The sequence below is a fragment of the Polypterus senegalus genome, chromosome 18 (genome assembly GCF_016835505.1).
Source record: "Polypterus senegalus isolate Bchr_013 chromosome 18, ASM1683550v1, whole genome shotgun sequence".
Taxonomy (NCBI): domain Eukaryota; kingdom Metazoa; phylum Chordata; class Cladistia; order Polypteriformes; family Polypteridae; genus Polypterus; species Polypterus senegalus.
Genome location: NC_053171.1, coordinates 32,682,801 through 32,695,398, shown reverse-complemented (window position 1 = coordinate 32,695,398; position 12,598 = coordinate 32,682,801). Strand labels below are relative to the sequence as shown.

General features: G+C 38.8%; 1 protein-coding gene across 1 annotated transcript in view; it reads right to left on the bottom strand.

Annotated features, from left to right (window-relative positions):
- The window catches only part of sos2 (son of sevenless homolog 2 (Drosophila)), a 107,781-nt gene extending 96,305 nt beyond the window's left edge, over positions 1–11,476 (bottom strand). Inside the window, exon 1 of the mRNA XM_039740992.1 lies at positions 10,453–11,476. Coding sequence (XP_039596926.1) covers positions 10,453–10,536 — 84 coding nt within the window. The 5' untranslated portion in view covers positions 10,537–11,476. The remainder of the gene's footprint in view (positions 1–10,452) is intronic.
- Positions 11,477–12,598: the final 1,122 nt, after the last annotated feature.

Sequence of the window (12,598 nt, the reverse complement as noted above, 5' to 3'; positions counted from 1 at the left end):
GAGAAGTAGTGTGTTAAAGAAGTAAAAGGAAACATTTTGAAAATAACGTAACATGATTGTCAATGTAATTGTTTTGTCACTGTTGTGAGTGATGCCGTCATATTCATATATATATATATATATATATACACACATACATACATACATACATACATACATACATATACACACACATACATACACACATACATACATACATATATATATATATATACCCCTAATTTTGGGGTCATCAGGCGTACACACTCAGTGCACCCCCTCTCAGGAATCGAACCTCGGACGTTGGCGCTAGAGGCAAAGCCTCTTGCATTGCGCCACTGCGTGTGGTTTGGCTTCAATGCATTTAGGGGTGTGGTCCTGGTCAAGACAATCTACTGAACTCCAAACTGAATGTCAGAATGGGAAAGAAAGGTGATTTAAGCAATTTTGAGCGTGGCATGGTTGTTGGTGCCAGATAGGCCAGTCTGAGTATTTCACAATCTGCTCAGTTACTGGGATTTTCACGCACAACCATTTCTAGGGTTTACAAAGAATGGTGTGAAAAGGGAAAAACATCCAGTATGCGGCAGTCCTGTGGGAAAATACCTTGTTGATGCTAGAGGTCAGAGGAGAATGGGCCGACTGATTCAAGCTGATAGAAGAGCAACTTTGACTGAAATAACCACTCGTTACAACCGAGGTATGCAGCAAAGCATTTGTGAAGCCACAACACGCACAACCTTGAGGCGGATGGGCTACAACAGCAGAAGACCCCACCGGGTACCACTCATCTCCACTACAAATAGGAAAAAGAGGCTACAATTTGCACAAGCTCACCAAAATTGGACAGTTGAAGACTGGAAAAATGTTGCCTGGTCTGATGAGTCTTGATTTCTGTTGAGACATTCAAATGGTAGACTCAGAATTTGGCATAAACAGAATGAGAACATGGATCCATCATGCCTTGTTACCACTGTGCAGGCTGGTGGTGGTGGTGTAATGATGTGGGGGATGTTTTCTTGGCACACTTTAGGCCCCTTAGTGCCAATTTGGCATCGTTTAAATGCCACAGGCTACCTGAGCATTGTTTCTGACCATGTCCCTCCCTTCATGACCACCATGTACCCATCCTCTGATGGCTACATCCAGCAGGATAATGCACCATGTCACAAAGCTCGAATCATTTCAAATTGGTTTCTTGAACATAACAATGAGTTCACTGTACTAAAATGGCCCCCACAGTCACCAGATCTCAACCCAATAGAGCATCTTTGGGATGTGGTGGAACAGGAGCTTCGTGCCCTGGATGTGCATCCCACAAATCTCCATCAACTGCAAGATGCTATCCTATCAATCTGGGCCAACATTTCTAAAGAATGCTTTCAGCACCTTGTTGAATCAATGCTACGTAGAATTAAGGCAGTTCTGAAGGTGAAAGGGGGTCAAACACCGTATTAGTATGGTGTTCCTAATAATCCTTTAGGTGAGTGTGTGTAATCAGAGTATAGCATAAAGTCAATGAAACTTATGGGATATTAATCTGGTCAGTTAAATAGCAGAGGGGGTTGTTAATCAGTTTCAGCTGCTGTGGTGTTAATGAAATTAACAACAGATGCACTAGAGGGGCAACAATGAGATGACCCTCAAAACAGGAATGGTTTAACAGGTGGAGGCCACTGACATTTTTCCCTCCTCATCTTTTCTGACTGTTTCTTCACTAGTTTTGCATTTGGCTACAGTCAGTGTCACTACTGGTAGCATGAGGCGATACCTGGACCCTACAGAGGTTGCACAGGTAGTCCAACTTCTCCAGGATGGCACATCAATACGTGTCATTGCCAGAAGGTTTGCTGTGTCTCCCTGCACAGTCTCAAGGGCATGGAGGAGATTCTAGGAGAAAAGCAGTTACTCTAGGAGAGCTGGAGAGGGCCATAGAAGGTCCATAACCCATCAGCAGGACCAGTATCTGCTCCTTTGGGCAAGGAGGAACAGGATGAGCACTGCCAGAGCCCTACAAAATGACCTCCAGCAGGCCACTGGTGTGAATGTCTCTGACCAAACAACCAGAAAGACTTCATGAGGGTGACCCAAGGGCCCCATGTCCTCTAATGGGCCCTGAGCTCACTGCCCAGCAGCATGCAGCTCGATTGGCATTCGCCATAGAATACCAGAATTGGCAGATGCACCACTGGTGCCCTGTGCTTTTACAGATGAGAGCAGGTTCACCCTGAGCACGTGACAGAAGTGAAAGGGTCTGGAGAAGCCATGGAGAACATTATGCTGCCTGTAACATCATTCAGCATGAGCAGTTTGGTGGTGGGTTAATGATTGTCTGGGGAGGCATATCCATGGAGGGTCACACAGACCGCTACAGGCTTGACAAAGGCACCTTGGCTGCCATTAGGTATCAGGATGAAATCCTTGGACCCATTGGCAGACCCTATGCTGGTGCAGTGGCTCCTGGTGCACGACAATTCCTGGCCTCATGTGGTGAGAGTATGCAGGCAGTTCCTGGAGGATGAAGGAATTGATACCATTGACTGGCCACCACACTTTCCTGACCTAAATCCAATAGAACACCTCTGGGACATTATGTTTTGGTCCATCCAATGCCACCAGGTTGCACCTCAGACTGTCCAGGAGCTCAGTGATGCCCTGGTCCAGATCTGTCATCTCATTAGAAGCATGCACCGATGTTGTCAGGCATGTATACAAGAACACAGGGGCCATACAAAGTGCTGCGTACAATTTTGAGTTGCTGAAATTAAATTTTGGCAAAATGGACTAGCCTGCCACATAATTTTTTCACTCTGATTTTTGGGGCGTCTTTGAATTCTGGCTCTGTCGGTTGATCATTTTCATTTCCATCAAACGATGTGGCATCCTTTCGTTCCTAACACATTACCCAGTCTATATCAGTATAGATATCCAGGAGGATTTCTTTTTCCCATTGAGATCTGATGCGTTTTCAAAGTGTTCCTTGAATTTTTTTGAGCAGTTATATTATATTTTTTTGAGCAGTATATATATATATATATATATATATATATATATATACCGCGCTTCGCAGTGTTAAAGAAGTTATGAAAAAGAAAAGGGAACATTTGAAAAATAACGTAACATGATTGTCAATATACAGTAATTGTTTTGTGAGTGTTATGAGTGTTGCTGTCATCAAGGATTTGACTATCATTATTTCTTTCAATCAGGTTCGTATTTCTAGGATGTGTTGTGTTCAAGTTACATTCCGTGTTTGTCAATCGTTGTAAAGATGACAGGTTTCATTCATCGATTCGTTTCTTACTGCATCAATAAACAGCTCATCTTCCTCTTTATCTGAGACGTGACACACTGCATGCACAGGTTTTTTTTACACTGCCTTCCTTTAGCGGGACATTGACTTTTTCCACCGTGTGCTTTGTTTCCGCAGTAGCTGCAGTTATGAATATGCTTGTATGTGTCACACGCTTCATATTTTTTTGCTGCCTTCTCAATCGTGTAATTCGGTTTTTGTTTAGCACTCTTTGGAACTATTGCTTTTTGTCTGTGTACTGTGTCAGTTCATGTGAGCCGCTCGGTGTACATGCATCAAAGGTTCCCAGCTCTGCTTGTGCCATCTCGTGCGATGTCCATGGTTTTATTTAATGTTAGCTAAGACCCGGCACTTAAGTTTCTCTCTCAGTTTTGCTGAGTTTGTGCCAAACACCAACCTGACCATCTCATCTTCGTCTGCATAAGCACAGTCCTTCACCCGTGAATATTTATCGGCAGTGTTTCTATTGGATTGCCGCTGACTGACGGCCTAATATGGGCAGGCACTAAATTACGCATCAAGCAGAAGTCTATTATAGTATATGGACGAAAAAATAGGTTCCAGTTATGACCATTACGCGTAAAATTTCGAAATGAAACCTGCCCAACTTTTGTAAGTAAGCTATAAGGAATGAGCCTGCCAAATTTCAGCCTTCTACCTACACGGGAAGTTGGAGAATTAGTGATGAGTCAGTCAGTCAGTCAGTGAGGGATTTGCCTTTTATTAGTATAGATATATTAGTGGTAGCCGGCCCTGACACAGACAGGTAGACACGTCAATGTCACTCAACACACATTTATTCTTCATTCTATTATGTACAAAAGTGCCACAAACCCCAAAGTCCTGGCCAACCAACACTATGCCTCTGTCACTTCTTCAGTTCGCCTCCTTGGACCTTGTCCGTCTTACACCCGTCTCTAGCTATTGTATGAAGGGAGGTGGCCCCTTTTATAATCACCCGGATGTGCTCCAGGTGTTTCCCGGCAATCTACCACCAACACGCCCCAGTGTGGCGGAAGTGCCGGCTGCATCCCCGGAAGCACTCCGGGTGTCCCTGCTCTTCTTCCCCCCAGCACTTCCGGGTGTGGCAGAAGTGCTGAGGTCCAGGGCTCCAAAGGTATTGGGGCGCCCCCTGACAGTGATCACGGGCCCCTACAGGGTTGAGCTTCAGAGCTCTGTACCCGTGGCCCCCAAACGTACCAGGGCGGTCACCCCCACATGGTCTGGGAAAGGCACAAGCCATCCTCTGGTCCTACTGGGCGTCCCCAGCCATCTCCGACATTAAATAAATAAATAAATTATATATATATAAAAATAAATATATACATACATACACACACACACACACACAGTATATATATGGTCACTACTTGAACTAAAATATACATGAACATTTTTCTCAGTGTATACTGTATATTTATCATATATAGTACATCTGCTATAGCAACATCTTAAATCATTCAATTAATAAGCAATATATAATTAACATTTTAACAACATATCTTTGTATTATTGCCTTAATGCTACATGTGCATTACAAATGTCACAGTACATCTTTTCATAGAAAAAAAATTTCACACATGTCTTATTCAACTGGATGTATGCTCACAAAGTACACACATTCATGCACATCAATCATCCCACACAAACATTGACTGTTACAAGTCTAAGAATTATGCCTGAGCTCCAAAAGCTCTGAGAGAAGATTACTAGGCTCTGGATCCAGTTTCAAAATATTATCTATAGTAAATAAATGGATTACAGCTAAGCAGGTAAGCATTTTTCAGGTAATAAACTTTCTCTCTAGTTATCTGCTACTTTATGTCAGCATAACCTTTTCTGAATATCTTATCTACTTTGGTATGTGTGTATGATTTTCAACTGTAATAGCTTGGTGCGCCATCCACCTAGGTAGCTCCCCGTTATCATAAACTGTGTGGATTAAATTAAATACTATATGTAGGAATAAAAATATTTGGGAAATGTGCTTAAAATAAAATGATTCTGATATTCAACTGTAAAATTGGTAATCTTCCCGTATTATGTGCACTCAGGCCATATAACATGGGGAGAACATGCAACCTCCACAAAAATATTGAACACAACAATCAAACCTAACCCATGACACCACGTGACAGGCTTGTGTACCATCTATCTGCCCATATTAAAATATCAATGCTAACCAATTGAATACATTGAACATTGTCGCAGTTGGCAACATTCATTGCATGTCTGCACACTGTGAGGATACTGGCAGCAATATCTTTGCAGAATAAGGATTTTTTATTATTATGAGTGAAAAGAATAAGCATCCATAGCTACTGTGCTCGATTATGCACACTAATAAATCCAGGGCTCTTAATTCTACCAGTTAGCACTAATTTAATATTTAGATATTACTGTTGCTACTAATTATTGTAAAGCAGTAATAACAATAAAACATTTTGAACAAAAAAAAAAAAAAAAAAAATCAGACTTCAAAACTTTACTTTTTTTTTCTCCAAATAGTAAGGCTATTGAGCAAATAATTTTAGCCATGTGTTTTCAAATAACACCGTTCTTTTTAGTCTAAATAGTGACTGAAATGGAAGCTGGAGTGACTACTTGAGACTAAAAAAATCCTGATGTGATTTTATTTTTCAAACTACTTAATTTAATCTGGCACAGAAACAGATGGTATGTTTTAGAGCCTTTACCTTGAAATTTGATAAAAGGTGCCAATCACTAAGAACTATCCAGACACCTATGAATGATTGTCTATTACGGCAAATGAAATCCACAGAATAAGTCATTGAAAAGTGATTTAAGTTTTTGCTTTCAGTTCTTGAAGACAAAAGTGACTGCTTAAAATGACCTATCAAATCCACAGAATACAGGGATGGGCACTTGCATAAGTGTATAAATCAGTGTTCTTGTTTAAGCGAACATTATGATCGTGAGGTTTTAATGAATAGTGTGTGTTACAAAAGCCTTTTTAAATCACATATTTAAATCAGTATACTATGAACAATCATGATGTTCACCAATTCTTTAAGCACTATTATAAAAATGTTTTCATTTTTATTTTTCATATTGACTTTAAGAAGTATTTATTTTTTCAGTTACTAAACAAAAAAATGTTAGTAAAAAATGTAGTCTGAGCAAATGGTAAAATAAATTAGTTAATAATGATCATATCATTCTTTATATACACTAAAGTTTCTCTTAGCCTATAAACAAGCAATTTGTTGTAAGATTGGGGAGCTGCCAATGAAGACTATTCTAAGATATGCTGTGAAAGGAATAAAATAAAAAATAAAAACTACACTATGTGCACCTTCACTAACAAACTGCAAGTCTCATCAAATATCCTAAATGCTGGAGGGAAACTGAATAATTTGTCTGCAGAAATGCCTACTAGTAGCTTCAGACTAGTGCTCTATTCTTTGCCCTACTGTACAAATGTTGCAATACTAGTGCACGCTTAACAGTTGATCTACAATGGCCCTACATAAGCATGTTTGAGGGTGTGTGCTTGTGGTTGATTGGTAACTATTAATAATTTCTGTGAGTGAGTCTATTGAGCTTGCCTGTGACAGATTAGCATTTTATCTGGGGTTAGTTACTTTTTTTTATATTTCTTTAATATGGGTTATTTATCTTGAAATATGTGATGAAGATAATTTAACTATTATAGGTTATGTTCGATTCAGTAATAATTAATAATGCATAAAAACCAGAACACTATAAATTCTTCTTCCTCTCATTAACTATTTAAATAAAAACTACAGGAAAGATGCATACTTTTAAAATGTCATTTAGATTTGAACTCTAATGCATAAAGCTGTAATTACTACATATCAACACAAAAAGAGGGGCAAGAAGATGAATGGATGATTTTGATAAACAGGAATTATCACTGAATGAAAAAAATAAACAGTTTAACCACAAAGCTTTTCTTGTAGAGGTGTGCTTCACTATATAATGAATACATAACTAAGACTAGATTAGGAAAAACAATTTGTTTTATCTGTCTTATGACGTACTTGTCTGTATTTGTTTGACCGTTCTGGACAATCTGTGAATCATATGTTAAACAGACAAGAAATCCCTGCGTGTTTAATGAAGATAACAAAAGCAGATTCAATACCATATTATACTTTTGTTTCACTACATGATTATAAAAGAAAAACATGCAAAGAAAAAACTAAGCAATACTAGAATCTCTATGTACTACCTCATTTGAACATCTTAGAATGAGGTCAACCATAATGTACACCAGACAACAAGTACATATACCAATGTACTACTAGCAGGCAACACAACTAAGTCAAGCTGTAATTACAATGAATGCAATAGCCCTGTATAATAAAGTATCTTTGGTCAGTCTATTATTTAAATACGGCTGAAATTTGATAGGTAGTTGTTTGGCTGTGGAGTGAAGACATTTCTTTTATATTATATATATATAATGATAAATGAACACTGATGCCTACATCACTTTCAGAAAAGTAACACATTTTGCAATCTATTGTACTGGCAACGTTTTTAATTTTTAAACTATTATATCAATGCCTAATTGAAGGTGTAATGCATTCTTTCATATGCATTGTCTCTGTCCTCTATTTTGTCCCAGATGTTTGAGTTATTTACTGCAAAAGGACTGAGTCAACAATATTAAGCACAACCCTGGTCTCACAGTTGTCATGCCTTCACATCAAAGGGACATGCTGTTTAACATTTCAGATTTATAAAATTTATCAAGACAGGGAGGAGATGTGCCATTACAAATACTTAAATAATGCAAAACAAGAAGAAATCAAGTGCAGAGACTGAAATACAGAAGTTAGATATATGTACAAAAAATACTGTATTTGCTTCACAAAATTCTTTGTATAGTAAGATGTAGAAAAAAAAGTATCAAAGATGTTAAGCAGGAATCTTTTTTTGTTGTTGTTGTTTTCTTTATGATTTATGAGTGACCTTTTCCATAGTCTGTAATACTTAAAATCCACCTTGATGACAACCCAATTAATCCCAAATTCATTGCAGAGATGCTTCTACACATATTCAATTTTTACATACTATACTTATATTAATATTTCCAGTGAACCCAAAACCATAACCTCTCATCAAAAGTGCTTTAATTTTTTAAACACGCAATTGCAAAACCAGTTTTACTAGCTGATTATATTACTAATGAATAAATATTTAAAGAAACAAATCAAAATGCTACTTTATAAATGTGAAAGCAATAAAAGGGAAAATAAAAAAAGAACAGTTGACATATACCAGTGTAGTGCCTTACAGGCAAAATGCCACCTAACCATCTAGTTTAAGAACTAAAGTAGCAGCACAACTTTAAAGACCATCAAAAGTATAGTGGAGCAAACAACAATGAACACCAAGAATAAAATAATGCCCTATGCCAGCTACACTTTCACTCGTATATTCGGTCAATTCTTGTCTCCAATACTGTCTGGGTAAAAAAAAAAAAAAAAGCTTAAAATTCTGTCCCCGTGTGTAATGGGCATAACTTTTCACAGTTTAAATTACTGAAGTAACTAAGTACTAAAGTTTTCATGATCTAGCCATAGCTATTGTTGATGACCTCACATTTACAGTACAGTAGATTAACAAAATTGAATTTCTCATAATCAACTACTAATATTCACAGTCACACTCTATAAATCAAGAAAACTGTGTACCTTAGCAAAATGCGAAGTTATGAAATTTAAATATAGTAGTTAAATAAGGTGACACAAACCAGTCATGTCATGAGCATAATGGGCATGTCTGCTGCCAAGACACTATACAAGGTATACAAAATTACAGTTTTGAAAGCAAAAACATTCATTTAAATTTTCAACTCCGTCTAGCAGGACAGGTGACTGAAATCAAGTTTAGGATTAGCTTGATCAAATATAAAATCAGTTTTTATCAATGCATTAATACTTACAAGACACCTTTAACCAAGGACACTTACAACATTCAGGAAATGATTTCAGGGTGTCCAACTATGGTCCTGGTGGGTCACAATGGATGCAGGTTTTCATTCTAACCATCTTCTTAATTAGCAAGCCATTTTTGCTGCTGTTTAACTTGTTTTACTTAAGTTTAAACTGATGTGACTCAAGCCCCTTAGTTGTTTCTTTTTCCTCAATGAGCAGCTAAACAATAATAAGACATAAAACAAGCTGCCACATGACCATCTAACCTGAAAATAAAGAAAGGTCAAGGTCTTGGTCATGTTGGTCTGCTCAGGTCACCAAAACATATTGATGGTGGTCTTAGAAAAAACAGAAAATCAAGTCTATTGTGGCTGAATGAGAGCAGCAACAAGTCATGATAATCAATAATGGCTTTAATTAAATGCAAGAATTGGCTTCTCGTTAAGAAACTGGTTGGAGTGAAATTGGCTGCAGTTTGAATCCCCAATTTAGCTGGTCATCTGTTGGCTCATTTCACATCTCATTTCTGTTCGGCTGCCATTTAATGAAGAAACGAATCAATTCAGAGGAATGAATCCTTAAAAACAGGGCTATTAAAATTAAAGTAAAAAGAGTCAATTAACAGTGAAAACTGCTAGCTGATTAGGAAAAAGGTTAGAATTAAAACCTGCAGCCAACCGGGACCGGAATTGGACACCCCTGGGTTACATGTTTACCCCTAATTGGAGTAACATCGGGTGAAGTGCGTTGCCCATAGTCGCAAAGTGTCAGTAACGGGATGTGAACCTGCAACCTAAGGATCTGAAATCCACAACCGTACCCACTACGCCAACATGTAGGAGCTGAACAAAACAATCTAAACATATTTTCGTTTAATTGTCATAGTGATCTTGGAAGAGGAACCAAACACCTCGGTATGCGTCTCTTCAACCTCACCGAAAAGACCTGCAGACCTATCTCCTACAGCAGCTTTTACATTTTTTATTTGAAGGAGAGAAAAAACACAACTTTCTCAGAAAGAGCACACATATAAAAGAAAGAATGACGAAAAACACCAACCTGCCAATCCTCATAACATTAATAAAACATTACATACGATAAAGCAAAACTGGACATATCGTTCAGCAAACCTTAATAGGAAATGTGTTTCACAAGATATGTAAAGATTGATGGAATTTCCCTTTTAGAATTGCCTCTATGGATTGCCCAAGAAAACCCTAAGGTACTTACCTTTTGCAGCGATGGCACGAAAAGGCCCCTCCATTTGTGACTGTTTTCCTCGCTGGAGAAGTCGTAGGCCAGAGATTGCTGCATGGCTTCGCTTGCTGTCTGCTGGGTCCGCTTGTAAGCATCGGCCCATCCAGTGGTCAATCACTCCCGCGGTAAATCGAACACGAGATCGAGAGAAAAGCAGCCGAGGCAAGCCATTACGGAGACCAGTGTGGTGAAGATTAGGGTACGGAGCTTTCGTCTTTACAACAATAGCTGATCGTTGAAACCAAACAAGGAACGAAGTAAGTTCTATCCAAACACAGCTGGATGACTAGCGTGACAGAATACCCATATAAATGACTCCTCGCTTCCCGGGCAACTTTTGTCCGCCCCCTCTCCCAAAAAAAGGGAGGTGATGAACAAGGGTGCAAAAGCTTCCTTTTCCGCTAAAAAGAAAAGGTGCACGTCAAAACAGTCAGAGCAACAAGTTTTCGTGAGCTGGTGTGCCACACATCAGGCCGCGTCTGCCCGCGAGCGCTTCGGGTTCCTCCAGCCGCCGTCGGCCCCGACACTCCACTCGCCTGTTTGTTGTGTTTTCTTCTGTAGAGGGGGAGGGGGCAAGCTGACCACTTGAGGGGCGGGCAGTGGGCTATCTCGGCCCCGATGAAGAAGGGTGTGCACTGTTATTTTCGGGCGCAGGTCTGCTGTATCCTTAGAATGCCTGTCATGAAACGAAAAAAGGCGACTATCGGCTCCAAATCTTAGCTGTTGTATCAAGGGATTCGCGACGAGAGAAGAAATGTCGGCCACGGTTAAAGCTACGTCTCGTCAACATGAGAGCCTTCACCACAGTCGTATTGCCTTGGCTTCTTGTAAAGTTGCTTTAACCAATTTAACTTACTTGTTGTGGTGATGTTTATAATATGTTGGATTTGCGCTGCTGTTCCACTAACACAGACTTTCGTCATCCCCCAGTCTGCAGCGCACACCCTCAGCCGCGCGTGGAAATCTCGGCTGCGCACTAGCCGGGCGGGCAGGCGGTCGATCGTACGTGCCGGCGTAAGGGCGGGGCCCACGACGTCAGGGGCGTGTCCACTTTTGCTTACACCTGTGCAGCTCCGTTGTCACTCATGGCATATTACCATTCCAAATGACATCTTGGTCTATGAACAGGGTTGGGTAAATTATTTTTAAACAGTAACATATTCAATATTACATGTTACTTTTAAACTAGTGATAACGAGTATTCAAAAATATTTCTTTTTATTAAGTAGTGTATTATATTACATGTGCTATAACTTTTATTATTTCACAAATAAGTATGAAACATTCAAAAATATTCAGCAAGCAAATCTTTTAAAATAATACAGTACATTTCTGGATACATCTGTAATTGAATGTACAGAGACAGACAAGCACACAAAGGCAATTATATTTATACTCAATATAATCACAACAAGGCAATAAATAAATAGAAGGCATATATTTTTCTTTAATGGTCTAAAATTAGTACTGCTGAACTCTGGCATACAAAGGTGTCCGCATTTTTATATATTGGACGCAACTAATTTTAAATTGACACCGTTATTCTATTATGCAATTGTGAACTTTTCAAAGTTACGTGATAGTGTTTTTTTACCTGTTTCAACCAAATTAAGTTTTACTAATTCAAAAATAATAATAGAAATGAAACAAAAATACTAGCTTAAGTTTCAGGAAATATCAGGAACTTATATGTTCATATTTATTCTTGGAGAAATGTTAAGTCTTTATTTTATCTTAGAAGGAGCAGTCTTTCAAATCAAAAATCTGAAAGGCGATTCTCCCCAACAGGAGCCCAAGACGTCCATGACAGGACATTCCTTGGACAGGAGCTCCTAACGAGACGGCTGTATTGTATTATAAGAAGACGTACGTGTAGTTCTTAGAAATCAATCGAATCATTCAACACTGGCTGCAGTTTTCAGATTATCCAGGATTATGAAGTATGGACTCATTGATTTTACTAGCAATCGCATCATAGGCCACGAAGGCGCCTGGAAACAGTGGAGGCTTTTTTTGCATTGTAGTTTAGAATCGTTCAAAAGGACAGTAATTGACAAAAAAAGACCAAATATCTGCAAATAAACTACACTTCCTCAAAAGTAATTTTAGTTCACGTTAA